Below are 25,288 nucleotides of genomic sequence, written 5' to 3' on the forward strand. Positions count from 1 at the left end.
TCGTAAAAACGCTCAAAAAGACTCAGCAGAAGAATTTATAAACCCTCCTCCAAGCCGGCCAAGTCGCTCGCTCAGCTCTTTCCTCCGCGATCAGCTCCGCGACATTGAGGTCCCGTATCCCGGTGTGCAGGTCCATATTGTAGCTCCGTATGAACGGCGTCCGGTACCATAGCTTGTAGACGACATACATGATGACCACCACAGGCGCTGCAAGGTAGACCTGAAAGAAACTCCTCGCGTGCCCCGTTGGCGTCAGCGGTGTATCTCCATCGTCGACTATCGGCCACGCGCCGGTCCAGAACTGCGCGACGAGCACGAGGCAGTTTATGATGAACCCGATCCAGGAGCCGATGACGCCTGGTTGTGAGCGGAAAGCGAGTTCGTCGAGAGTGTGGCCTTGTTTGCGCCAGCCGCGCCGGAAGCGGATGTGGGCGAGGCAGATGGAGGCCCAGGTTACTATGGACGAGAGGCCGGAGAGGGCGATCATCCATGCGAAAGCTGCCTTTTGTCTTTTGGATCCCGCGAAGAAACCGAGGAGGCCGAGAAGGGAGGCGATGCCGATGGAGACGATAGGTCGGCCTTTGCGGTCGATGTAGGCTAGTATCTTGGGTGCTTGGTTTTGCTCCGCCAGCGCGGCAAGAGTGCGGGAGCTGCCGTAGATGGAGCTGTTTCCGACGGAGAGGACGGCGATCATGATGACGCCGTTGAAGACGGAGGGGAGGCCGGTGATGCCGGCGTTGACGATGGAGATGACGAAAGGGGAGGCGGTGGCGTCGGCAGCGTTGGTGGCGGAGAGTAGGCGCGGGTTGGTGTAGGGGACGAGCAGGCCGACGAGGGTGAGGGAGACGACGTAGAAGAGGGTGATGCGCCAGAAGACTTGCTTGATGGCGGTGGGGAGGGATTTGCGCGGGTTGGCTGTCTCCGCGGCTGCGAGGCCAACGAGCTCGGTGCCGGCGAAGGCGAAGGCGGCGTTGACGAAGACGGAGCAGAGGCCCTTGAAGCCGTGGTTGAAGGCGCCGGGGTTTTGCCAGTATTTGCCGCCGATGTAGCCGCCGTCTGGTCCGCCGCCGACGTTGATGATGATTCCGAGGATGATGTAGCCGATGACCGCGACGACCTTAATGATGGAGAAGATGAACTCCGCTTCACCGTAGCCCTTGACGCCGAAGAGGTTGATGACGATGATCAGAACCAGGAAGACAGCAACCCAGGCGGCGTTGTTGACGGAGCCGTGAGACCAGTATTCGACGGTGAAGGTCGCAGACACTATCTCCAGAGGCAGCACCACGAGCCATTGCATGGCGTAGCTGGCACCCATTAGCACAAGCACATATTCGTCTTATAATATCCCACTCACTTCCATCCCATAGCAAACCCCCACGCCGGATCCAAAAACCTCGTCGAGTACGCCGAAAACGACCCAGCAACTGGGAAAAGCACCGCCATCTCCCCCAGCGCATGCACCGTACAATACAGCATCGCCCCGGTGATCATAAAACTCAATACCAACGACGCCGGCCCCCCGATCGCCAGCGCATTGCCACTCCCAACGAACAACCCCGTCCCAATCGAGCCTCCGATCGCAATCATCTGCAAATGCCGACCCTTCAAATGCCTCTGCAGCGGGGATGAAGCAGTCGCCTGCGCCGCGCCTTCGACGTCGAAGATCTTGCCATCGCCGCCGACGGTGCTGCCTTTGGGGACGGCGTGGGCGTTGGGGTCGCGTTTAAAACTGTCCACGAAGCGGGTTGGGAGCGAGCGGTTGCGGTGGAGTTGGATGCCGTAGTCGATGAATTCGCCCGAGTCGTAGGCGGAGGGGGAGTACTCGCTGCGGTTCCAGACTTTCTCTCGCGGGTCATCCATTGTCGGCGGCGCTGATAAGCCGCTCCACGGTGGGAAATGGAGCAGCAGAGTCCAGTGTTAATGGCATGAGATGGAAAAAAGTCAGCGCGCCCGTGCTATGTCGTATATTGGCCTTGCTGCTCGCGTACGAGGCGCGCACCACAGGCGCAGGACCGGTCCCTTAAAGCGACTCGCAGACAGAGGCTCGACGTCTTGAGATTAGACTTCGGGAAAGGAAGCGTGGGAGGTGGAGGATTGGCTGCCGATTAGGACCGGGGTCGAGTGGCGAGCGGCAGGCGAGAGCAAGCCATTTGTGCGACGGGAAAGGCTGAAGAGCCCTGTCGTCGCACTGCTCTGTGCCTGTTGTGTGACCGCACCTCTGATCATCCTGTCGATGGCATCGAAGCAATTGAAATTCCGTGTTCCTTTCCGCAGCTGCGACGTTGGATCACGCACGTTTTTCCAAAGGAAGATTCGATGCTTGGACCACCGCCTCATCACCCTCTCCCACGTCTTCGCCCAGCCGTCTCGTATCCGTCCTCTCCGACGATAACTCCAAGAATCCCAAAGTACCTTACATATCACCCACGCATCCCCCTCATCCCCCTTTCTGTCTGCTACAGCCAGCGTCCCGTTCCAGAAGCACAGCACACACCCTCCTGACCGCCACAACCACCACGTACCACGACCTCCTCATTGCAAGGGCCGCAAAAGCACTATGATGACAATTCCCTCTCCCCTCGCCGTCGTGTAACAACAGGCTGGCTCCACCCTGCACGCCCTCGCAGCATCCGCATCCGTTACACGTGGCCCCTCGAATGGGCGGACTTGCCGTCATCTGCTCGCGGTCATTGTTTCTGCGGGTGGACTGTTTTTGCTTGCTGCGATCTCGTGGCTTTGGGAGGATGTGATGTATCGAGATGTTCGCTTATGATTGTGCATATGGCTTGCATTTAGGCGCTTCAAATATTGGTGGAGTTGTCGATTGATAACACGTTCCTCCCAAAAGGCGATTACAACACGCACGCTCACCGTCAAGTGAGGAATCCTCGCTACCTCAAGCACGTTGTTTACGGCTCAGGAACTGAGACTCCCACCTAGTGGTCCTACATCGCAAAGACGTTTGATGCAGGCGACAAAAATTGTCCATGTACAGCTCAAGAAAGCCAAGGTATCGTTTCGCCAAAAACATCGCTCAAACGCCCATCAAACACACCCATATCGCTACACCCGTCTTCATACACCAGTTCCACTAGCCTGCCGTTCCACCCTCTCATCCTCCTCCTCCTTAACCCGCAGCGCCTCCGCCGTCAACGGAACAACTCCGCTCCCGTTCCCCACTACCTCGTCATGCTGTGTGCGAGGAAGCGGACTAATCGGACTCACCGGCTCCGTGTACACCGCCTCGCTTTCCTCGCGCGCAGCATCGTTGATGTGAGTAGAAAGCACGAGTTCCGGACCGAATTGATCCACTTCTTCTACTTCCATATCTTCATCTTCGTCTTCTTCGGTGATTCCGGGGATCATCTCGCCGCTCTTCCGCGGTCCGACGCTGGTGGGTCGACTACTCGACGTGCGCGCGAAGCCGGACGGTGAGCCTGAGAGGCCGGGACCTTTGAAGACGGATCGCTTCCTTCGCGCAAAGACGGGTAGGCCCGGCGACCCGGGGACGGAGGTGAACGTCCCTCTCGCCTCGTTGAAACTCGGTAAGCTGCCCAACCCAGACGGCGGAGGACGTCTGGATACGCGAATACCAGATGGAAAGGCGCCGCCAGTTGGTGTAGACGGCAGTACTTTAACCGAAGCGTGCGGGGAGCGGCCGAGACGGGAGCCAGAGGCCGAAGACAGACCTGAGGGTGAGGCGATGGAGGCGCTGGACGTGCTGGAGGCTTTGGAGTGGGAGTGTTGATGCGTGCCCTGGTAGGCTGTGCGGATGGAGGAGACGGAGCTGGAGGTGGACTTGCGACCGCGGAGGCCGGCGGAGGGGCGGCGGATGGAGGAGTGGGGTGTCATGGTGTGCGGGCTGAGGCTTTGTCGTTTTCGCTGGATGCTGCCGCTGCTGGTGACGGTGCTGTTGGTGTTTACTCGTGGTCGAGCAGGTAATGTGGCTCGAGTTTCCAGGGCTGGTCTTTGCCCGATGCTTGCCTTTCGATGCTGTTGCAGGATCATGTTGCCCGTGGCCGTCCGCTTGAGATCTCGCAACTCACCATGTGACACTCCAGCCTGTCCATTGGCTCCAAGTTGAGGCGTATGATTGCCGTCCTTCCTGGCTCCTTCGTTCGGCGACTTGCCGATTTTGTAGCCTCCATCCTTAAACCAGTGCTTGACCCACGCGATCTGCTCACGTAGTGGTTGTTGCATGATGGTGCGCCGCTTTCGCTGCGGAGGTGGCACATACGTCGGACTGAGGAGGTCCGGATTTGTGGTCACGTTCCGAAGCATGCTGCCACTACCTCGTGACACATTTCGTGGTCTTCGTGGTGGTGTGATGTGGTAGTCTTTTGGCGGAGGTGGCGGTCGACTTCGAGATCGGCTCTCCTGTCGTGGGAGCTCCTTCGGAGGAGGTTCAACTCCCTCTGCTGGTTCCGGTGTTGGCGTCTTCGATTCAGCTACTTTGGGTAGATCCGTGGCATGAGCTGCATTGCCGTTCGCTCGTGTCATTCGCCTGCCACGCGCGCTGGGTGAGTCGAGGACGTTGCCCTCTTCATCTTCGTGGATCCCGCCGAGAGACAAAAGCCTGCCACTAGCAGCGCTTAGCCGGCGGATCGACTTCGCCTCTGCTTCGCGATCACGGCGCTTCCGCTCTCGTCGCTTCTCCTTCCGCTGCTCCTTCTCGATCAGTAGTGCCCACCAGCCCGCGAGACCATCGCACCGCTGCGATAGAACCTGCTCGATGACCATGTCGATATCGACACCGGCACTTCGCATGCGCTGGAGCGTGTCTTTCTCGAGCTGTGTGGAGAAGGGAGCTGGCTGCTGGACCTTGAGAATCTCCTGCTGCTGCGGTGCGAACTCGGCCAGCCAAGGATCCTTGAGCACATCCGAAAGTGGTGGCCGGATTAAGGGCCGCTTCGATAACAGCTTCTTCATGAGCTGCACAGCACCCTCGGGTATGTGGTCTGGGTATTCCAACTCCTCCTTCAGTATCCGCGCCTTGGTCGCTCCGTCATCGTCCTCATCCCAGGGTAGTTCTCCGCATAGCAGCGCATACAGGATGATACCCAAACTCCACACATCAACCTTTTCCCCGGCATATTTCTCGCCCTTCAGCATCTCCGGCGCCGAATAGCACACTGTTCCACACCAAGTCTGCAAGTAGCTCGTACTACCCTGGTACTCCCTCGTGAAGCCGAAGTCCACCAGCTTAACATTCCCATGCTTGTCCAGCAGAATATTCTCCAGCTTCAGATCTCGATGCACACACTGCTTTCCATGCACATAGCTCACCGCGCCCACTAGCTGCGTGAAAATCTTCTGCACCTTCGCCGGCTCCATCCGCCCATGCTCCAGCAGATGGTTGTACAGCTCATCCCCCGGACAGTACTCCAGCACCAGCCATACCAGGCTCTCTGTCACTATCACCTCGTACAGTCGCGCGATGTGTGGGTGGAGGAATTGTCGGTGGTGGTGGATCTCGCGCGCGAGGTTGGCATCGTCCTTCTTCGCTGACTTGAGGACGACTTTGGAGCCATTGGTGAGTTTGTGGGTTGCGAGGTAGACTTTGCCGAAGCTGCCTTTGCCGATGAGTCGTCCGAGGGTGTAATTGCCAACTGATTGGAGGTCATGGGAGGAGAACTCGGTGAGGAGGGACTGGTATGAGTTGGCGAGCTGGAGGAAGGTTAGTTATGGGCGCATTCGGCGCATTGGTTCAGGCGCATATAACCCACCTTGTTCCGCTGTTCTTGTCGTTCGTGCTCGGCCTGTGTCCTGGCCGGTGGCATTAAGTGCGATGCCGTCCTTTCACTCCCGCGGAGACTGCACGTTGCCGTGTTCCCCTACTTCAGCCGTATGAAGATCTGACAATGCGGTTGTTCTGCTCTTGAGTCGGGTGGTGGAATGGGGTCTTGGTTGGTATATCGAGGGCATTGAGCACGCTTTGAGGGTGGTAGTTGGTATGATGGAGTTGTGGAAGCTTAGAAAGCGCATTACTTTTGATTCATGTCCCTCGAACATCCTTGACATCCTGCCGCGACTGGACTGGACGCGATGTCGGGGTCGACTCCGATCTTGGCTTCGACCAAACCTGGAAGCTGGAACCTCAGCACCTCCCGTCTCATGTCTTCTTCTTCTTCTTCTTCTTCTTCCGACGAACCACTCGGTATTCACATCCAGGAGGGCGGCTCTGAATCATCACAGCGCCGCTCTCCAGGAACATGATGCATATCTACGACCAACGTACTGCCCGCCGTCGCTGCGACGGTAATCTCGTGAAGAGCGTCAAGCTTTCTCTGCATCGATCGAATGGTCAGACAGTTTACCACGAACATACGAACCAACCGCCATGAACGCGAATCTCAGCATGTTGGCTAGCATGACTTTTCGAGCCCTGCAGGCGTAGGCACAGGTAAGGCGTTACTTGACGTACTTGAACGATCTTCTTTCACTCGTCTCAGACCACGATCTCTTCCTACGCCTCAAGCAAGAAGCAGACAACATGGCTGGCCAAAAATCGGTCCCTTTCATATGCCTCGCCGACGGCAAGTTCGATCAACAAGGTCAGATCGAAATATGAGAAAGCGGGGGGTCTCACTGGGCAACCTGGACACCGCATCTCTCCCGCGGCGCTGCAGAATCAGCACCTCGATGTTGGCTCTCGCAGCAGCTCCATCTATGCAAGCGGCCAAACGGCCGACAAGGTCTCCGGCGCGACCTCAGCCGTAAAATGGGAGGTCTATCGTCCGTTCTCAGCGTCCACGGCCGCATCTAGACGGCGAGCGGAACGCTCAAGACCCTTCCGGTTCGTCGATCTTCCTGCAGAAATCCGGAATCTGGTCTATGAGCAATTGGGCCTCGAGAGAAGCGGCAACTACGCTGATCTCCACGACCAAAAGCTCGGCAGTCTACTGGACACTTTACCGCCTCTTCTTTGTGTCAACAAGCAGCTACAGGAGGAGGCCGGCAGCTACTTCTTCAGCACCCACAAGCGTTTCGTCATCACACTCCCTCGAAAAGATAAGAGCCTTCTACCACGATGGCTTCGACTTATCGGCCCTTCCAATCGCAGACACCTAGCCGCAAACCCCAACGTGATCATCTGCCTCGCGTTCTCGCAGTCGCCGAGTTTCTCCGAGAATATGACAGGTCTCCCGCTTCCCAGGTCTACCGATTATAGGCCTACCGGACACAGACCTACAGGGCACAGTCACCTACCTCCCACTCCGCGAAGCTGCTTACGGTTATGACTGGTTATCTTTCTCCACTTGCGATGGAGTGTATCCAGCTGTGAGCTCGTGGAAACTCGCATCAACAAAGCAATACTGGGTGAAGAGATGGCGGCAAGACCGTCGGCACCCGAGAATTTACGACCCCTATGCCCATACCGGACATCTCGCGCATGATCTCACGTTCATGGATCTGCCTCCAGTACGGCGGGTGATGAACTTTTGTTTTCGAAGTCTGGGCTTCGAAGAGGACATGGAGAGTAGGGAGCGATGGTGGGATGCGTTTTTGGATGATTTCGTTGAACGCGGTGTCCGTCATGGTTCAAGGGACGGGGATGGGTCGGCATGGGCTTTGAGGAAGAGTGGTGGGTTTGATGCAATCATGGATGTACTAGTGGATCTTTGATCAGCTCAGTAAGAGTGGCACACCATTGTTGTCATGTTCATACTGGGGACTTGACAGCAGTGAGAGAGGAAGGGATGAATAGCTTTATAAGTTCAATCAAGTCATGCTACTTGCTTCAATCATAATATATTGAGGACAAGAGTCTGGTTGGAGGCCCACCAGTACCTGCTTGCCAGTAAATGGACGAAAATGGAGGAGAGAATGGAAGGAAGATGACGAAGACGAAGAAGCAGAAGCAGAAGAAAAGGTCCAACATGGCTTGGAAGGGCGTAAGGGAATAGGATGGGTAATAATGTTCAGTCAAGCACTGCAGAAATATGTCAAGCCGAAGCGTCCGTGATCAATGTCATCGCAATCATGAGGTGCTCTTCTCGCTGCCAACAATATAAGTATGTGAACAACAATATTCAGCTGTCGTCATGTCTGCCATCGTGAGAAGCCGTTGGCAAAAGACATCGGGCCCACAGCCAAGCACCTCACTCGAATCTCACTTCCAGGTTCCATACCATCCTTCGATTATCACCAACACCATCACTCCCCCTTCTTCCCACCACCTCCTTCTTTCTCTTGGCTCGCCTGCTCCTCCATGCGCTTCCTGAGGTCGGCAAGGCTGGCGAGATCCATGCCACCCTGCTGCCCCGCCTTCACCCGAAGACTACAATGGTACCTTCAGCGCTTGCGACGGATGGGAAGCTATCAGCAAGGTCAGCAGTGCATCGGCTGAGAAAGAAGCAATTGGAACACACTTCGTGCACACCCAGCATTCGTCTTGATGGCTACTCCCCAGTGACACCCTCAGCAGCTCTCGCAGTGGTCTTGAGCATCTTGGCCGCTTCTCCGGCAACCGAAGTGGCACCCTCCGCGGTGTCAGGCCCCTCTGGAGCACCGGCTGCGATGGAGACGCCTTCAACACCATTCGTCATCGTCTTCACGGGCTCCTCCGGATCTTGCTTTATCTCAACCTCCGTAGTACCCAAGAGGGTCTCTTCACCTTCCTCTGCACCTTCCTCCCCCTCCTCTTTCTCCCACTCCTCATCACCACCACCCGGCATCTCATCCAGCAAAAGCTTCTTCAAAGCGTCGAGTACTGTCGTAGATCTGCGAGTGCTTCATCAGCTTTCAGATCGACACCCTCTGGATAGTAATCTTTAGCGACCATATAGAGACGTTCTGCTTCTTCGCTACAATTGTGCATGTCGGTCCATTCTGCGAGTGAGTAGGCGAGGAGGATAAGAGTTTTGATGCGGTGGTATCGAGGCTGGTCCGGGTCGTCGAGAAGGTCTTGCGTAGATTCAACACACCCTGCCATGAGTCCATCCTCGTACATTTGCCGGATTCTGTTGTACTCGCAAGACCATGACTGGGCGACCTGCTCGTCGGAAGACATAGTTGATGTGTTATGGGATCTTTTCGAGAAGGTTGAGGTTGAGATTGCTCTGAGATGCACAGGTGTTGATAGCGCGACGGATTTCGACCTTGAAAGTTTTCTGTACATATCAAGTCAACCTCACTTCATCTCCCCCCGCCCCTCATCGTGCATCACGACCTCCACCCCCTTCTTCAAATCAGCAGCATCATCAACATCAATTCCACTTCTCTGCACAAGCCGCCCCTCAATTCCAAAGATCCTGCTCATCTCCTCTAGCGTTCGTCCCTTCGTCTCGACCATGGCGAACTTCACAAACATGAACGCCACGACGCAGATGCAGGAGTAGATGATGTATAGACCCCAGCCGATGGCGTCCGCAATGGGCGGGGACACTTGCGCGACGATGTAGCATGCGATCCAGAGAGTCATGGTGCTTAGGGCGTTGCCTTTGGCTCGCATGGAGAGGGGGAAGATTTCTGCTGCGTATCTGTCGGGTCGTGTTAGATCTGTCCCCAATGGCTTAGCTTGAGGGCGACTTACGTCCAACTACCCACGCCCCAGCTGACGTTGAAGCTTAGATAGAACAGGTACGGAAAGGCGATGATAGCGTAATTGCCAGAGTCTCCAGGGTTGTTTTCGGCGTGCCATTGCAGGACAGTAATGCCGATCATTGCGCAAGCCATGCCCACCGTCCCGAACATGAGCCAGGTCCTACGGCCCAGACGGTCGAAGAAGAATATGGGTATCCAGGCGGAGACGAATAGAACGATGCCAACGCCACCGGTGCAGAGGTTCGCTGTCTTGGGGTTGGTGATGCCGCCTTTTTCGAATAGCGATGGCTGATGTTGTTAGTTGGTGTCACTTGCTGGAATGTATTGGTTTGTCGAGACTTACAGTGTAGTACAATATCGAGTTCGTGCCTGGAAGCATCGCATATGAGTCAGCATCGCTATTCTCCAAGTACACAGCATTTCTGTCCAATTCGAGGCATACCGGTAATCTGCTGGAAGAACTGGATTCCCATCCCAAGCAAAGTTACACGCAGCACCGGCGTACGGAACATATCAGCCCAGGTTGCTTCAGTGACGACCTTCTCGAACTGGTCTTGCCGACGAATGTCCTGCATCTCGGCCTCCGCCGCTTCGGTACCGTGCAGTCGAGTCAGAACCTCCAATGCGCACTCCAGACGGTCTTGAGCAACGAGCCAGCGGGGCGAAGGCGGAACGTAGTACCAGCAGCCGATACCTACGCGGGTAAAATGTGTCAGCAATGCTACAACAGTATCTACTTTTCCATTCGACGCTTACCGAGGATGGCGGCTGGCAGAACCTGGATTGCCAGGGGGATTCGCCACCACGAGTCAATGGTGAGGTAGTTGAAGCCGTAGTTCAACCAAAAAGCAACCAGCTCGCCGAAGCACAACACCATCTGCTCAATGGCAATGATACGACCTCTGATCTTCGGAGGAGCAATCTCTGCAATGTACAGCGGCACACCACCACTGCAGAGTCCGACGCCCCATCCGAGAACGATCCTGCCTACAGTGATTGTCGGGACGTCGTAAGAAGCAGCTTGGATGATCGCACCGATGATGAAGACGATGCTGGCTAAGCTCAGAGAGCGTTCTCGACCACAGCGATCGGCTAGAAGACCGATGGACATTGCTCCTAGGAAGCAGCCGATATCGTATAGAGAGACCACGGCTCCGGTGACCCACTAGTCCAGCATGTCAGTCGCTTCCCATGCGATGCTCATGTCCGACGTACAGAGTTGGCAGGGTTCATCAAGTTCCTCCACCTGCGATCGGCGACGATCAACCCCATGACACCTTGATCGTAACCAAAGAGCAATGCACCGAGTGAGACAAATGCTGTCAGTCCGTAGACATATTTCACATTCGGTGGTCGAGTCTGAGAGGCATCCACGCCCGTAGGTGGCCGTATGGGCGCTGTTTGCTTGATTGTCGGCATCGTGGTCGTACAAAGAGCAGACGGGCAGAGACAAGTTGGAGTTGGAGTGTTGGGCTGCTCGTCCTTTTGTAGCGGGAAGAAGCCATGTTCTTGAATCAGGTCCGTCCTCGACGCGGTTTGACTATCTTTCTGTCCCTGCTCCGCCAAAGACGTTTCGCAGATCAGTCGTAGTGTATTTCCATGCTGGGTTGTGGAGGTGTGGAGGTCAGGCTTGGCGTGTGGAGACAGAAGTCAGCCACGTGCAGTCGTAGTGAATTGCCGTTTGGGAAACTCTGGCTTGACTCGAGCAGCAGTTGCTAGTCGTGAATGGTAGTGATGGAACGTACTCTTGAAGACAGCTGAGAAGGCCTGCTGACTCCTTCCTGGTCCATCGTATTGGTCAATGTGTCGTGGCGGTCCTTACATCGTTTGAACTTTTATGCAGCGCCTGCCTAGCTGACCGAGTTGGCCAGCCGGTCGTTCTCTCAGTCTGCTCAACGAAGCGATGTAATATGTGTTGTTCGCGTAATTCCTTGAAGTGGCTTCCATGGATGGAAATAGCCATAGAAGCAACAAGCATTGCGGGAGGTGTTTGTGGGTTTGCTCCGGCGATGCCAACCATGCGTAAGACAATCTCGCGGGTTCGTTCTTCTGCAACAGTCGTTCTGGTTTCCGAGCCACTAACTGTATGAGCAGCCAAAAGCAGCGCCGCAAGTAGATGATACATCGCGCCCATGACGTGCCAGTCCGAGAGATACCTCTCATCCGCAAAGATGGCAGTTGTAGTTCCTGTGTAGAAAGGCTCAAACGAGGCGGGACGTGAGTCTCTCCAGTGCCCATGCGCGTCGGTCAGTCGACCGAAAGTTAATGCATTGTGGTGGTCGCTCCCAAACACGAACTGCACTACGTCGCAGCAATGCAGAACAGCAAGATTGGCCCACTCTGCTTCGTGGTGTTGCGCAGAGTCATGAGCAAATGTCCGCGAGGGCTCGTGTACTGCTCTGACCAGGTTCAAGATATCAACCTGCATCGCACGTCGCTTGGTAAGAGCCATATATAGATCCTGCCTCAGTGCGGCCATGCGCACTGCTCGGAGGAGGTCAGAAACAGTATTCTGTCGACCATTTGAGTCCTCTTGAGCCTTGATTATGGCCTGTGTACCGAATAGATGGCTCTGCGAATCGTGTCCAGTAAGAGGCACGTCAAGCTCCTCGAGCAACCGCAAGATGACCAGAGCTGATAGTATAGAGTCGTCGCTTGGAACATCCGAGAGCATAGGAATTAGCTGTTGCAGACATTTCTGGTAGTAGAAATCCGCTACCAGTCCGTCGAACTCTGCCACCCGACTGAGATGGCGTGCTGAGAGCGCCAGGATTGCCGTGCAGAGCGTACTGCTCGCCCTCGCCTTTTGAGCCACGTCACGGCCGAAGTGCTGCTTGGGGTCACAGAAGTCGAAGAACTTTGAGACCGTGTCGACGAAATGTCGGAATACCAGAGCCTCTTCCTCTGTGAACGGCTGTGGCTGAGAAGAAAGTGAGCCCAGCGGACTAGACGAAGGGTCACCGGCAGTCCCTGAGGATCTGTCTTCCAGGTGCAAGGGGTAGTCTTGCTTCTCCGAGCCAGTATCCTTCGAGGGACCTTCGCCAAGGGCCAGCACCACGTTGTTGGGCTGAGCTAGATGGGAGTCCCTGGTTGATGCTCGCTGCTCTTCTTTCCTTCCATCGAACCGGTGAGCTTTAAAGCGGATCTTTGGTTGTTGAACACATTCTCGCCCAGCACGTACGCATCTGGTACATCGTGGCAGTACGCCATCGCCTGTCGGCTGCCATTAGAGCTGTCGGGACGTGTTATCCTTGATGCGGCTCACACTTGTAGTGGTGCTTGCGGCATGCTTCACTGCGCACTCTTCGTTAGCGCCGCTGCTGAGAAATGTGCGCGGTACTTACCATGACATGCCCGCCGCCAGATCGGATGGAAGCTCAAGGAGTGAATAGAGTAGAGTCGGAGTCGGAAGCGGAGAAAGTTGGTGCTCTTGTCCAATGTCTCAAAAACGGCAAGTGCGTCCGACTTCTCGTCCCCGCCCTTCTCTCCCTTCTCCACTGTCTCTTCCCAAACAATCGACTGTCCCGGTAGTAGACGGGCGTTGGGTCGCACAGATCTGTGATAGCATGTACATATACATCAGAAAGGTAAGGTAGGCAGGTACGAGCTCTTCATCACATCTCTGCCCCTTCAGTTCGATCTTCAATTCCAACCGATCAATCTTCCCGTCATGCCACACGCTCAAGAGCCCGAGACCGGTCATCCAAACATGCCCGATTTCCATGTCAACGACGGCCAACTAGAAGCCCATCAGATTAGCCATCTACGCCCCTCCACCCTAGACATCCCCCTCGACGAGCTCCAACACCGCTTCGAAACCGACGGCTACCTCTTCGTCAAACAACTCCTGCCCCGGGACGTAGTCCTTAACACTCGAGAATCCTACTTCAAATTTCTCGACCCCACAGGCGTCCTCAAGCCCGGCACCAAGCCCATCGAAGGCATCTTCGACCAGGAGAAAGACCGTCTCGCCTTCCCAGGCATTGGCGCCGGAGCAGCCGGCGGCAACGGCCATCCCGGCGACCACGCTGCGAGTTTCGTGGACCGAGCACTAAAAGCCCATTACCAAGACTGGTACGCCGAAGACCTTTGCAAACGGCCTGAGCTCAAGGACTTCGTGGCCAAACTCACCGGCTGGGGTGACAATACGACTGCATTCGTTCGGACGTTGCTGCGCAACAACATCCCAGGCAACAAAGCGATAGGCGTACACTACGATCAGATCTTCCTCCGCTACGGCGAACCGATTAGTATCACCGCCTGGGTGCCAATAGGTGACATCGCGTACGACGGCGGGGGTCTGATATACCTCGAGAACGGGCACCTGCTCGGCACAGAGGAGGAAGCTCGTTTCACGGAGAAGGCCACAGCATCCGGCCTAAGCAAGGAAGAAGCGAAGAGTGCCTTTAATCAGAATATGATGAGCACCGGGCTTCTATCCGAGGGGCCGAAGGAGTTCGCAGAGCGGTTTGGAAGGAAGTGGTTGGTTGCGGAGTATGAGGCGGGGGATGTGGTGTTGCATAATCCGTTCGCTATCCATGCTTCTACGATTAATCACTCTGAGCAGGGTGTGATTAGGCTGGCGACGGATTTGAGATTCGTGGATTCGAGTCGGCCTTGGGATACGGTGAGTCGAATGTGTTGTGATCAACTGGATGAGTTTGCTGACTGGAGAGCAGAGGTGGTCGAAGCCTTACACGCTTGGTGATGGGGTGTAGCTTTCGAACGGCTCGCTTGCATTCGCTTGGGTGTAGACGCGCACTTAGTTGGAGCCTTATGAATCATTTCGGGTGTGTTCTCCTTAGGCGTGTTCTCCTCAGGCGTATCCTTAGACGTGTTCCGCTCTGGTTTAGAAGCCAACCCAACCTTACCCGTTGTCCCAGTAGCGTCTGACGTGCGTTGGCAAACACACCCTCCCAGAAGAAGACACGCGACTTGATCTTCTCCATCCCCGGGGAGAGCTCGTTGCGGTCGTCGGGAAGCTCGAATTAAATGCATAGCCAGATAAACACTTGATCGATGTTCTCCACATCCGTAAGCGTAATGGTAAAAGCTCCTTTAATGCTGGAAGAGAAGTAACCATCCGCAGCATACCGTGAGACCTTCTCGTAGTCCCCGACAACCACCACAGTCCTTCCTCGCAGTGCTGCCTACGTATGGTTTCACCCGCCCATCCCTAAGCCAGATCTCGGCCATGTAGACAAAGGTAGCGTCGAGCATTTGCTTAGTAAAGCCGGGGATCTCGTCGAAGGTAACACTGGAGCGCTGGCTCGCAGGCGCACCGATATAACGGAGCATGGAGAGGTTGGTGGAACGCTGGAGCTCGTCCTCAAACCTTCCATCGTACCGATTGAAGCCATTGTACGGATGGAATTCCCGGTCTTGTCATGGTACTGACTTTCATCCCTGCTGCAGTGTTCTCATGCTGAGCTTCTGTCACAGTGACCTTGAGCCCATGAAAAGTTGATCACTTGTTCAAGCTTGAGGTGGGGAGGCATTGTGGCTGGGCTCACACTTGTCTTGCGCGTAGAGAAGCCCTTAGCCCGCAGATCAATACCTATTCTTCAAGACTGTGATCATCAGTTCTCCGGAAGCAGTGCGAGCCACTGAACGACGAAGACTGGGCGGAGAGCATAAGAAACTGGCGTCTGCCGGAGAGGTGGTGATGTGCAAGGAAGCAGAGAGCTCAAGCGGACAAGTCCGCCATCCCTCTGATGATGTGGCAGATTTTGACCTGGGGTGAGGGCTGGTCAGGCGCTGCAAGGCAGGGTTTCTGGCTTAGCACACGTCGTCCTTACGCATTGCATACCCACTGTTGGCGTCAGGGGCTTGAGGTGAGCGTTCTGTCAACCCCTCAAGGTGCAATACGGAAGCAGTTTGGATGGGAAAGACATGAGCAGATTCGTGCTGCATCCTGGGAGCAGAGACCATTGATGTGAAGATGTGAAGGTATCGTTAATGTTTACATACGCTAAAGCAAACGAATCGTATCCAAGAGGCAGTCGGTCCACGGGCGCCAAGACTTGGTCAAATGCCCGTCCTCGTCCTCCAACGGCCTGCAACTAGATTAGCAGGTGTTCTGTCATCAATAGAAGACGTGTAGGCGGTCAAAATGAGCTCATTTTCATGAAAAAATTAGAGAAATTGTTGCATTATTGGTCACCAGAGTGAAGTAAGAGTTAAAAGAGTGTAATCCTTGGAGCAGAGTGAAGTAGGAAGGTTGGAGACGTACCGTAAGCCGCGCCAGAGCAGCAGCAGCGCCGTTATTGATTCTGCGATGAATTAAGGATGCGAAGTATCGATAAGAAGCTGTAAGACATCAGTTGGTGTCACAGGAGGCAATGAACGATGGCCTTGCACTCACAGGTTGATGACATCCAGGTACAAGCTGATACTGGCGGCAATCTCCTCCTCTGGCGATGCATTAGCGGCGGCAGACATCAAAGAGCACGATCGAATACTCACCAACATGGTAGTGCCTTATGATAAGCTGTGTGTCCACAAGGATGTAGCCTGCAGAAGTCAGCAAAGCGGGAAGGTAGCAGGACAAACACTAACCTGAGAAGATCAACGCGGACACGATGCCATAGCCCAGCTCAACCTTGGAGTTGTATGGGAAGAACGCCGCCATGAAACCAAACAGGATCAAAATCCAAAGACCGCCGAAAAGATATGGCATCCACGAGGTGAAGTCGTACTTCGTCTGGCAGGCGAAGGCTGTCAGGAAGACGAATATCGCGGCAGTAAAGATCAGAGCCTGCAGAACAATCCTGCTGCTGTAGAAGCTGGTAATCACACTGATCGAATATGCCTCCAGCCCAGTGAAACCCGCCAAGAACAGCAAATTCGTAGGATAGCTCTTTCGCTTCCAGAAGGTGAGGAGCATGAAGCCGATGGCGCCGAAGAGGCTGACCCACATCATCCACTGATTGCTCTGGATCCATGATTTGTAGGAGCTCGACCAGAAGGAGACGGCGCTCAGGGCAGTGGTGAAGAGGAGTTGGACGGTGAGGATGGCGTAGACTTTGCGGATGAACTGCATGCGGATGGGTCTTGCGATGGAGTGTTAGTCTGCTATCGTGATAGGTGATGATATTGCTGCTGGTGCGCTGTCGCCATATCGCGCACCAAAGTAATCAAGCCTGGGATATGGCTGCGCAGTCTTGCTTGTGTACAACTTACAGTGTGGCCTCCGCAACACTTCCACCAAACTTGAAGTCATCTGGCACATTGTCGTCTTCCGACCGCGCCTCTCCGAGCACCGGTTCTGCCTGGTATGAAGGCGGCGCTTGTGTGTATGGCGGTGTCTCTTCAAATGAATCGCGCGACTGCACCGGCTGATATCGAGTGTTGTTCGCCATGTTAGGCTACTCTGAGGACGTTGCGGCGCCGATGAAGGTGTTGGAGTCGATGGTGGCGGTATTAGTCGTAGGTGGAAGGAGAAAGAAGCTGGTGATGAAGTCTTCTGACGTGCCGCGCTTTGAGGCCCGTGCCGGCGGCTGTGCCCCGCGCCAAGACCTGCGATGGGCTACCTGCCCGTCTGGCGACCTACTACCATTGATGCGACAACTCCCACCCACCGTCCAGTATACCATACCCGTCCTTGCTCATGCCCCTCTCACCACCGCCATGTACCGCTCTAACGACCCGCGCTTCCGGCGGCGCCTCAACGAAATCGGCCATTCCCTCGAGACCGCCAACGAAGCCGCGCAATCCGGCCTCTTCGTCTTCGGCCAGAACTACGTCCGACCCTGCTTCGACGGCGTCACCTCATGTTTCCGGAATTGCGTAGACGCTTCATGTCCTACTCTGAACCTCAACGCGACGCAGCGCGACCGGCTCCGAAGACAACGAGGCCAGAGTCGCGGACGCGCGGAGCTCAACTTCGATTTCTACGATGACTGGGATGAGGACGAGAACGATGCGCTGATGGGTTGGGGAGGCGGGGAAGAGTTTGATCGATTGTTGGCGGGCAGCGGTGGGTATGGGACGATAGCGCAACAGCCGGGGCGGCAAAGAGGGATGAGCTACCCAAAGGCGAGGCGGAAGAGTGCTGGGGTGCAGTTGAATGACAATGGGGAGGATCCAACAGTGATACCGGCGAGTAGTGGGTTCTTTGGGAAGTTGTTTGGGGGCAAGGCGAAGGGGCTGAGATATAAGCCTTCCGCGGCCGGGCTGCAGGAGCACCCTGGGAAGAGGAGGCTAGAAGGTGGTCTGACGGAGGGCGAGGCGCTGGTCGGCTCTGGGAGGAGGCATGGACGGACGAGAAGTGGGACGGCAACGTCAGGGGAGACGACGGACAGCCTGAGCAGTCGGGGCGACATCTTTCCGTCGGATGAGGAGCTTGATGATGCGGTCCCGTTGGATGACGAGTTCGCGATGGTGTTGGAGAGGCGAACGACACAGTCAATAGGCGCGTCTGGCCCAGAGACGGAGAGCAGCTCCAACAAGACAAAAAGCGACAGGAAAAAGAGTAAGAGGCCTTCCACCGGGAGTAGGACGTCCACATCATCAAGAAGTCGAAGAGGCAGGAGGTCGCGAAGTCAAACGAACAGCAGTGCAGCTCCCACGCCTACCGATGAGAATGCGCCGAATGTGGAGGGTCAATTCACGCTGCATGACTTGAAGCAAGAAGAGCGCAGGATTGAGGAGGAAGAGGAGGCGGACGTCGAGCGCAAACGACTCGAAGCGCAGAAGATTGCCGCCGAGCGAGGACTCGCTCTCTCACAGGCAGAAGACCTGTCGAGCAAAGAAGCGACACCGCACGTTCAGTCACCTGAGCTGCAGCCTCAGCGTCCCGATGACGAGCCGAGTCAGCTTCCAACACCACTGGCTACGGATGACGAAGAAGAAAGCGTCCTGAGCACGCAGCAGACGAGACGAGAGGGCAACGATGAATCCAAGCAATGACATGAAGCTTGTTTGGTCGACTTCCGGTTTTTGAGCGTTCGAGCGTGCTGTTGGATGAAAGATACCACGATAATTGGTCCACAAGGTCTTGCGGACGAATTCTTATTCGAGTGTAGATTACATTACTCTACAATGCCTGCACCAAGGCATGTTGCTGGCTTTCCATGCCTGCTTTTTGCTCATCCTCCAATATTCTTCGCTGTTGCTCAATGCAGCACAGGTGCTTCTTACACCAGCCCCAGCTTTGCGCCTCCCACTGATCTAGGCCCAGTCTATGTTGCCGGCTCATTTTTTACGTTCTCAAGCATGCCCGGGCCCCTCAACCACAGCCTTCACCCTCTTCTCAAATGCCTCAATCATCTTCTCCGCGACCTTCGGCGCCGCCGCCTGGCTCATAACCCCATACATCGGATTCGAGAACCTGTACTGAATGCTCAAGTGCACCTCACACTTCTCCTGCCCGGGCAGTTCACTCGTCTCTTGATGATTCATGTGTGTAGTGTCTGGCTTGATAGCTGAAGTAGGCGGAGGCTTGTAGTGGTATGGTCGTAGTGTCCACCGGGTCAGAAGATGCGACATCACCGTATCATTCCGGCTCTTGTCCTCGCTTCCCTCGGGTCGTGCGGAGTGGTGTGTGATGTCCTCTGGCGACAGACTAGTCTCCGCACTGCCGCTTACTGCTTCCACCACGCGGTCGGGGACGCAGTAGACTCGGCTCCAGAACTCTTCGCTGACGTTGTCGTTGAAGCCGATGGTAAGTTTGGCTTCTTCCGGATATGTCTTCCCATCGGCGGCTGGAGAGGAAGACTTTGTGACAACGGAAGATTGGCAGTAGGGGATGAAGGCGCTGTAGGAGCCTACATCAGAGATGACGCTGTATATGGCTTTGGCCGGGTAGCGGAGGATGCGGGAGGTGATGAGTTCAGTGCCGGTGGAGGAGAGGGGGTTGCCGGAGATGAAGGAGCGGCGTTGGGTAGGATGTCTGTTGTGGTTCGAGGGTCTGACGGTCGAGGCGAGGAGGGGTGTCGTTCGGCATTGGAGGGCCAGTGGTCGGCTCGAGGTTGGCAAGGCGTTCGCTATGGGTCGTAATGTCTTCATGGTGGCCATGGTGTCGAATCTGTGGTATGAGTACGATACAATCGTCTACCCTCAAACACTCATGTGGAAGCCATTGGGTCTGAAAGTTCTCTAGATGATGGCATCATCCATTTGAGATCGCGCTAAGGGAATAAGCTCCTGCCAGATACGGGTGATCGACAGGCACACACATGACTCGAGTGAATACAAATTCTAGACCTCATCGCACCTTCAACTTTTATCACCGACAAGTGGGAGCTTTCCAAGATGGCCGAGGCGAACGATGCAGCACCCATGGACCTACCAATACGGGAGAAGCAGCCCAAACAGCAACTCACAAAGGGCATGGAGCACATGCGATCCTACGTAACCATCCAGGACAATGCCGCCGCCACACCAGCCAAGGATACCACAGACCCCGGCTCAGATGCCTACGGAGTCCCAGCAACTTACGCTCCAATCCGCCAGCCAACCTCAGCGCCTATACAGAACAACCCAGAAAAACGCAGCGATCCCTTCCAATTCGGAACCCGCTACCTCGAGCAAGGCGACGACATCTTCTCCCACAACGCCTGGGACCACGTGGAAGTCGACCCGCAATATAGCGACTTCATCGTCGAGCAGACAGAATTTCAGCGCTCGAATCAGGTCTCGGATTTCGACAAGCAGCGCTTCAACTCCCAGCCCGAGAAATGGTGGGATAAGTTCTACTCCAACAATGCGGCGAATTTCTTCAAGGATCGGAAGTGGTTGGGTCAGGAATTTCCGGTGTTGGGAGAGGTTACGAGAGAGGGTTATGGGCCGGTGACGGTGCTGGAAGTGGGAGCTGGAGCCGGGAATACTGCGTTCCCAATCCTGGCGACGAATGAGAACCCAGAGTTGAGGTTGCGTGCATGCGACTATAGCAAGAAGGCCATTGAGATCATTCGAGCGCAGGAGGCATATACGGCTCAAGAGTCGCCGGCACTGCAGGCAGATGTATGGGATGTAGCTGGCGAAGAGCTTCCGCCGGGTTTGGAACCTGGATCTGTGGATGTCGTGCTTATGATCTTCATCTTCTCGGCTCTCTCACCAGATCAATGGAAGAGAGCTGTGCGGAACACCTTCACACTTCTGAAGCCCGGGGGCGAAGTTTTGTTTCGGGATTACGGAAGGGGGGATTTGGCGCAAGTGCGGTTCAAGAAGGGACGGTATCTGGACGAGAACTTTTATGTGCGTGGAGATGGGACGAGGGTGTACTTCTTCGAGGAGGAAGAATTGAGGAGGATTTGGGAAGGCCGTTCAGCGGAAGATGGCGAAGATGCCAATGCCGATGACGAATCCGAGGACAAGAAAGAAGCCGCCCCGAAGTTTGAGATCGTCAACCTGGCAGTCGACCGAAGGATGCTGGTCAACCGGCAGCGAAAACTCAAGATGTACCGCTGCTGGATGCAAGGACGATTCAGGAAGCCTCCAACATGATCTGCAGAACGGATTGGACCAAATTCATCTGTATTTTGTGGTCGCACTGGCGAAAACGAGTGACTAAACAGAACGGGTCCAACCATGACAATATCTCCACGCGAGCCTCTCCATCCTTAAAATCACGCAATAGCCTCCAACTTGGGTGTTACCGAAAGCAGACCTCCTTCCCAGGACAAACGAAAATGGCTGACGAGGCCTTGTGATCAATTTGCACCTCCTCTTGACAGAAACCAAGCTTGTTCTCAGCCAAAAGCATCTGTCCCGAAGTCAGCGAACCACGAAAAGAACTAGATGCATGCAACCCGGTGGACTTACCAGCATACACCTGCCTCAATTGTCGCACCCATGCCTGGCCCTGCGCATCTCTGATCACCTGGGTGCAGAAAGCATGCAGCGGACCTCTGTTGCTCTCATCCTGAACATATTCGATCGGCGCTCCGGCAAGCACATCCACGAACCGACCCGGCTGCGCTTGTGCGGACAAGAAGCAGCGATATGGGTTGAACGAGGCTTGGCTGGCGTACGAGGGGCGAGCGGCCACATTTGCGTACCAATCGTTGTCGTTTCGACCGATCCAATTTAGGACGTACATCAGAATCTGGACAAGTCTTTGCTGCTGCGCTGCGGTCATTACCTGCCGATAAGTTTGAAAAAGGCCTCCGATGGCGACAAAGAGGTCTCTGAAGTCACTAATGGTGGAGGGGACGTCTCGGCCTGTGGATAGGTCTCGTCTGTTCTCCTCCAGCCGGCTGACAATGAGACTGGGACGCCTCGAAAGACGGTCGGCCAGTTGCGTCAGGCAGAATTGGCGTGGTGCAGCATTGCGGTAGGCCTGGAGTGTTGCTACGGTGGTGATCGTAGTAACGGCTAGCCTCGCTACTTGGCGGAGACTGCGGCTATCGAGATTATTGTTAGTTGGCTGCTCTTTCAATTGTTTGGGCGCTGCAGACTTACTCTGCTTCATTGGCAGCGGTACCCGCAGCATCACCGTTGATTGCAATACCACGAAACTCTGCTGGGGTAAGCAGGCCATGAGTGTACACCGAGAATATTTCTGAAACAATGATGGCGGCTTGTCGCTGTAGGTTCTCGTTTGCATCTCCATCGTCAGAATCGTCGCCATTGCCATCGTCGTCCGAGTCGTCTTCATCGTCGTCATCGTCAGCTTGGGTAGCTGGCGCTCTGCCTCCTCTCGTCTGTTGTCCCTGCGTTCCAGCGGACTGGCCGGTCCTTCTGGTGCCGCTAGTTCTGGAAGGGCCTGCTGCTGCCGGCGAGTCGCGGCCTCCTCCGCTCGAAGCTGCTTGGCGAGTCCCATGTCCTTGATCGCGCTTCTTCATCGCCCGGGTTTGGGCGGGCATACTGGCCGTGGAAGAGCTCGAAGACCCGTCCAAGTCCAGACGGCCGATCGCTGAAGTTGGGGTACCGTGCCGGGACATTTGCTGAACGACGGTGTCCGGCGAGGCTGTCGATGCTGGCTTCGAAAGACAGGCCATCCTTGCTATGTTGTAGGTGTTCTTTATACACCCTCCTTCTGCTTTGCCGCACAGCACTCAGGCAGACTCACGTCGGCAGAGTCATCAGACTTTCGAGACATGCGGGTGCCGAAACCTTGTCGGCACATATTGAGGCACGTCGGCCAACGGGAGGACGCTGAGGAGTAATCCAACCATGGTAGCCAGTCGGAGCGTTCGTGATGGTACGGAACCGGCGGCGTACCTGGAGTGACTTCATCTCCTGGGTTTGACACCTGCAAGCCACGTTGACAGTCACAGAGGAGGCCGCCGGACATAATGCTGGAAGTGGTGTAGATCATGGTTCTTGACGGTTACGGATGGGTTCGGCTGGAGCGCCACATGTTGGCTGTTATGTCGGCCGCATACCACGGCACAGCCTGAGGCCGCGACCTTCGAGACCCGATCGATCGACGACGGCTGCATACCGCTGGCCTGAAGGGGAGTAGGAGGACGGCACAATGTGAATCGAGTGAACGTGCGGGAGAATGAGCTGGGAAGAATTGACTCAAGAGCTTCGCATAACATGAACGCCAAAATCGCTGGACACTGGCACAGCACTCACGGCAGTACTTACCACCATCACTCACACGACCCAAGGCCCTCTGTAAGAGACTTAGATGAGCAGTGGAAGACCATGCCTGAGCGAAGTCGATGGCTGAAGGTCGCACCAAGCCACCGGATGCATCGCCGTCCTGCAAGAACACCTCGCCCTCGCAAAAGCCCCAAAATAACATCCGCTCACCATCGCGAGAATTCTACCGAAACAACGAGTGGTCGTGGATGTTCGAGAAACAGAAGAAGTGAGGTCGAGGAGGCCGCACGCCAAGCCTCGCTTGTTCGAACCAACAACACCTCGTCCAGAATCGGGCGTCTGCTCTGCCTCAATTCGGACGCCATCGGACGGGTGAAACGACAGCCTCTCATTTTCGACGGTACGTACTGTGAGTGCGGCGGGATGACTGTCCGAACCCTCATTACAACAGAAAGCCCAAATATGCGTGTTGGAGGCACAGCGACGCCTCTCGAATGTCCGCAGTGCGGTGTCCCGACAGCAACTGTGATGGAAATGTGATAATGAATGCATCCTGCTCTAACGAAAGTACTCTTGGTGCCTCAAATCTCCCACTCACTCATCTCATGTTCTCATTCCTCCCGTGACTTCATCGCTTGCGATCATGAAACAATGCAGAATTATGCAAACCATACGCTCGGCCGTCCAGCAGCCGTCACGCCTCACAGAGTCACACCTCGTGCCTCATCTCTTTCTTCGGTCCACCAACACCGGTCCACGCTGAGAGAGCACAATAGGAGGAGCTACCCGGACCCTCCACTGTGCCCAGGCGGGGCTACCACGGGCATAGTCGTCGATGAGATGAAGCCCTAGCCTTCTCTCGTGTCAGCGGCGCTCATCCTCGCATCTTCATCATCTGCCGACTCACCCAGCCAAGGAATGCCTTACCTCGAGCTCCCGCCGCCGCGGGATGCGGCAGGGTAGTTTGAAGTCTCCCTCGAGCTCAGCTCTTTCGTCCTTCCCTTCGAGATGACGTGCCGAAGCGAGATGCTGCCCCAAGGCAGGCCTTCTTCGCCTGTGTCTGACTTTTCTGGTTCTGGCGTTGTGTACGAGCCTACCGCATTTCGCTGGTTCTCGGCGTTTCGCTCCGATTCTTCTCGCTGCTGGCGGACTTTGTCTCCTGGGATGCGTCAGCGTGCTGTGATGCCTGCCGCCCTGCTCGTAGACATACGAAACTTGCGCTGAGCAATGCGATTCTGTATCTTGCGCCTTTCGTTCGGGTCTTTCACTGAACTCCAGTCGTCCTCCGGTGATGCCGAAGCCTGAGCAGTGCTCGACTCTGCTTCTGTGCTTTCCTGTGCTTCCTTCGAGCTCGACATGATCGGGTGCAAGGTGATGCAGGCGTGGAGTGTGTGGTCGTGGCATGTCACACAGTCGAAGAGGTCTGTTCATATATGGGTTTTGTTGCGTCCGACTTCAATGGAGTTCAGGCCCTCCACCATTGATCTGGTATTTGAGATATAGTACCTCAATACACGGTGCTGAGCGAACGCACTGCGGACGGCGGTGGCCCAAGATGTCGCCGATTCTCCGTAGTAGAGGGGGTGTCGACCTTGCCCGCAGGTGAGGCAGTGGTATAGGACAGCAGTGGCTGGCTGAAGAAAGAAATCAAATATAAGTCCAAACAGAAGCGAGGTTGAGAAGGCGCAGAAGAGGGTAAGATGGTTTCCAAATCGCAGAAGAGGCTTCTTGTGGTAGTTTCTGTAGACTGCGGTCATCGCTATCGGAGTCGGCATGTTGAAGGCCATTGAAGCGACGCTGCCTAGCCCTGAACGAAGTATGACTAGAGAGGAAAGAGATGAAGCATTGGAGGAGAGCGAATCAGAACATGCCTACCGACTTACATCCGCCTCCAAGACAGCCAGCTTGCTGCAGGGTCGACATGTTATCTCAAGCGTCTTGAGGTCTGTCGCGCGCGGGTGTGAACAGCCTTCCGCGTAGGGTAGAATGCAAATCAGAGCCAACACAATGGTGGGTTCGGCTGCGAGGGTGGTGCTGAAGTCGGATCAAGCGCGCCGTTATGTCGCAATGGCCAGCAGCGTAGCCGGGGTTCGCGCTAAAGATTCCAAAAAGCCACAGGGCTGAAGTAGTCAGTCGTCGTGAGCCTCAAGAAGGGACTCGGTGGACGCATGATGTGCATGCGAGATGCATCCATGGAGGCCATGGGTGCACGGGTAGTCTTGCTCCCATACCTGTGCGCCTC

The 25,288-nt window shown here is 55.4% G+C and overlaps 13 protein-coding genes across 13 annotated transcripts; 4 read left to right on the forward strand and 9 right to left on the reverse strand.

Annotated features, from left to right (window-relative positions):
• Window positions 1-22: 22 nt before the first annotated feature.
• On the reverse strand, window positions 23-1,863 carry HIP1 (histidine permease; the record flags this gene model as incomplete). Its single annotated transcript, XM_064799570.1, has 2 exons — window positions 23-1,307; window positions 1,358-1,863. The coding sequence occupies 2 exons, from the start codon at window positions 1,861-1,863 to the stop codon at window positions 23-25; spliced, it is 1,791 nt and encodes a 596-aa protein (XP_064662325.1).
• A 1,215-nt stretch (window positions 1,864-3,078) lies between these two features.
• LTR77_002312 (uncharacterized protein) lies at window positions 3,079-5,783 on the reverse strand (the record flags this gene model as incomplete). The annotated part of the gene is made up of 2 exons (XM_064799571.1): window positions 3,079-5,670; window positions 5,730-5,783. The coding sequence occupies 2 exons, from the start codon at window positions 5,781-5,783 to the stop codon at window positions 3,079-3,081; spliced, it is 2,646 nt and encodes an 881-aa protein (XP_064662326.1).
• A 560-nt stretch (window positions 5,784-6,343) lies between these two features.
• LTR77_002313 (uncharacterized protein) lies at window positions 6,344-7,244 on the forward strand (the record flags this gene model as incomplete). The annotated part of the gene is made up of 2 exons (XM_064799572.1): window positions 6,344-6,396; window positions 6,482-7,244. 2 exons carry the CDS (start codon window positions 6,344-6,346, stop codon window positions 7,242-7,244), a joined length of 816 nt encoding a protein of 271 aa, XP_064662327.1.
• Window positions 7,245-8,405: 1,161 nt separating this feature from the next.
• Window positions 8,406-9,016, reverse strand: LTR77_002314 (uncharacterized protein; the record flags this gene model as incomplete). Its single annotated transcript, XM_064799573.1, has 2 exons — window positions 8,406-8,716; window positions 8,761-9,016. The coding sequence occupies 2 exons, from the start codon at window positions 9,014-9,016 to the stop codon at window positions 8,406-8,408; spliced, it is 567 nt and encodes a 188-aa protein (XP_064662328.1).
• A 120-nt stretch (window positions 9,017-9,136) lies between these two features.
• Window positions 9,137-10,968, reverse strand: LTR77_002315 (uncharacterized protein; the record flags this gene model as incomplete). Its single annotated transcript, XM_064799574.1, has 6 exons — window positions 9,137-9,485; window positions 9,539-9,837; window positions 9,893-9,918; window positions 9,992-10,243; window positions 10,306-10,714; window positions 10,765-10,968. 6 exons carry the CDS (start codon window positions 10,966-10,968, stop codon window positions 9,137-9,139), a joined length of 1,539 nt encoding a protein of 512 aa, XP_064662329.1.
• Window positions 10,969-11,347: 379 nt separating this feature from the next.
• On the reverse strand, window positions 11,348-12,759 carry LTR77_002316 (uncharacterized protein; the record flags this gene model as incomplete). The annotated part of the gene is made up of 2 exons (XM_064799575.1): window positions 11,348-12,621; window positions 12,675-12,759. 2 exons carry the CDS (start codon window positions 12,757-12,759, stop codon window positions 11,348-11,350), a joined length of 1,359 nt encoding a protein of 452 aa, XP_064662330.1.
• A 460-nt stretch (window positions 12,760-13,219) lies between these two features.
• Window positions 13,220-14,267, forward strand: LTR77_002317 (uncharacterized protein; the record flags this gene model as incomplete). The annotated part of the gene is made up of 2 exons (XM_064799576.1): window positions 13,220-14,176; window positions 14,229-14,267. The coding sequence occupies 2 exons, from the start codon at window positions 13,220-13,222 to the stop codon at window positions 14,265-14,267; spliced, it is 996 nt and encodes a 331-aa protein (XP_064662331.1).
• A 1,060-nt stretch (window positions 14,268-15,327) lies between these two features.
• On the reverse strand, window positions 15,328-16,910 carry LTR77_002318 (uncharacterized protein; the record flags this gene model as incomplete). The annotated part of the gene is made up of 7 exons (XM_064799577.1): window positions 15,328-15,463; window positions 15,520-15,605; window positions 15,782-15,821; window positions 15,914-15,962; window positions 16,015-16,062; window positions 16,108-16,601; window positions 16,732-16,910. The coding sequence occupies 7 exons, from the start codon at window positions 16,908-16,910 to the stop codon at window positions 15,328-15,330; spliced, it is 1,032 nt and encodes a 343-aa protein (XP_064662332.1).
• Window positions 16,911-17,109: 199 nt separating this feature from the next.
• LTR77_002319 (uncharacterized protein) lies at window positions 17,110-18,459 on the forward strand (the record flags this gene model as incomplete). Its single annotated transcript, XM_064799578.1, has 2 exons — window positions 17,110-18,022; window positions 18,113-18,459. 2 exons carry the CDS (start codon window positions 17,110-17,112, stop codon window positions 18,457-18,459), a joined length of 1,260 nt encoding a protein of 419 aa, XP_064662333.1.
• Window positions 18,460-18,759: 300 nt separating this feature from the next.
• COQ10 (Coenzyme Q-binding protein coq10, mitochondrial) lies at window positions 18,760-19,566 on the reverse strand (the record flags this gene model as incomplete). Its single annotated transcript, XM_064799579.1, has 1 exon — window positions 18,760-19,566. One exon carries the CDS (start codon window positions 19,564-19,566, stop codon window positions 18,760-18,762), a length of 807 nt encoding a protein of 268 aa, XP_064662334.1.
• A 237-nt stretch (window positions 19,567-19,803) lies between these two features.
• On the forward strand, window positions 19,804-20,997 carry LTR77_002321 (uncharacterized protein; the record flags this gene model as incomplete). The annotated part of the gene is made up of 1 exon (XM_064799580.1): window positions 19,804-20,997. One exon carries the CDS (start codon window positions 19,804-19,806, stop codon window positions 20,995-20,997), a length of 1,194 nt encoding a protein of 397 aa, XP_064662335.1.
• Window positions 20,998-21,242: 245 nt separating this feature from the next.
• LTR77_002322 (uncharacterized protein) lies at window positions 21,243-22,493 on the reverse strand (the record flags this gene model as incomplete). The annotated part of the gene is made up of 3 exons (XM_064799581.1): window positions 21,243-21,256; window positions 21,316-21,896; window positions 21,955-22,493. 3 exons carry the CDS (start codon window positions 22,491-22,493, stop codon window positions 21,243-21,245), a joined length of 1,134 nt encoding a protein of 377 aa, XP_064662336.1.
• A 1,476-nt stretch (window positions 22,494-23,969) lies between these two features.
• Window positions 23,970-24,404, reverse strand: LTR77_002323 (uncharacterized protein; the record flags this gene model as incomplete). The annotated part of the gene is made up of 2 exons (XM_064799582.1): window positions 23,970-24,205; window positions 24,257-24,404. 2 exons carry the CDS (start codon window positions 24,402-24,404, stop codon window positions 23,970-23,972), a joined length of 384 nt encoding a protein of 127 aa, XP_064662337.1.
• Between the last annotated feature and the right edge of the window lie 884 nt (window positions 24,405-25,288).

This window comes from Saxophila tyrrhenica (assembly GCF_035928015.1).
Source record: "Saxophila tyrrhenica strain CCFEE 5935 chromosome Unknown scaffold_3, whole genome shotgun sequence".
In the NCBI taxonomy this organism is placed as follows: Eukaryota; Fungi; Ascomycota; class Dothideomycetes; order Mycosphaerellales; family Extremaceae; genus Saxophila; species Saxophila tyrrhenica.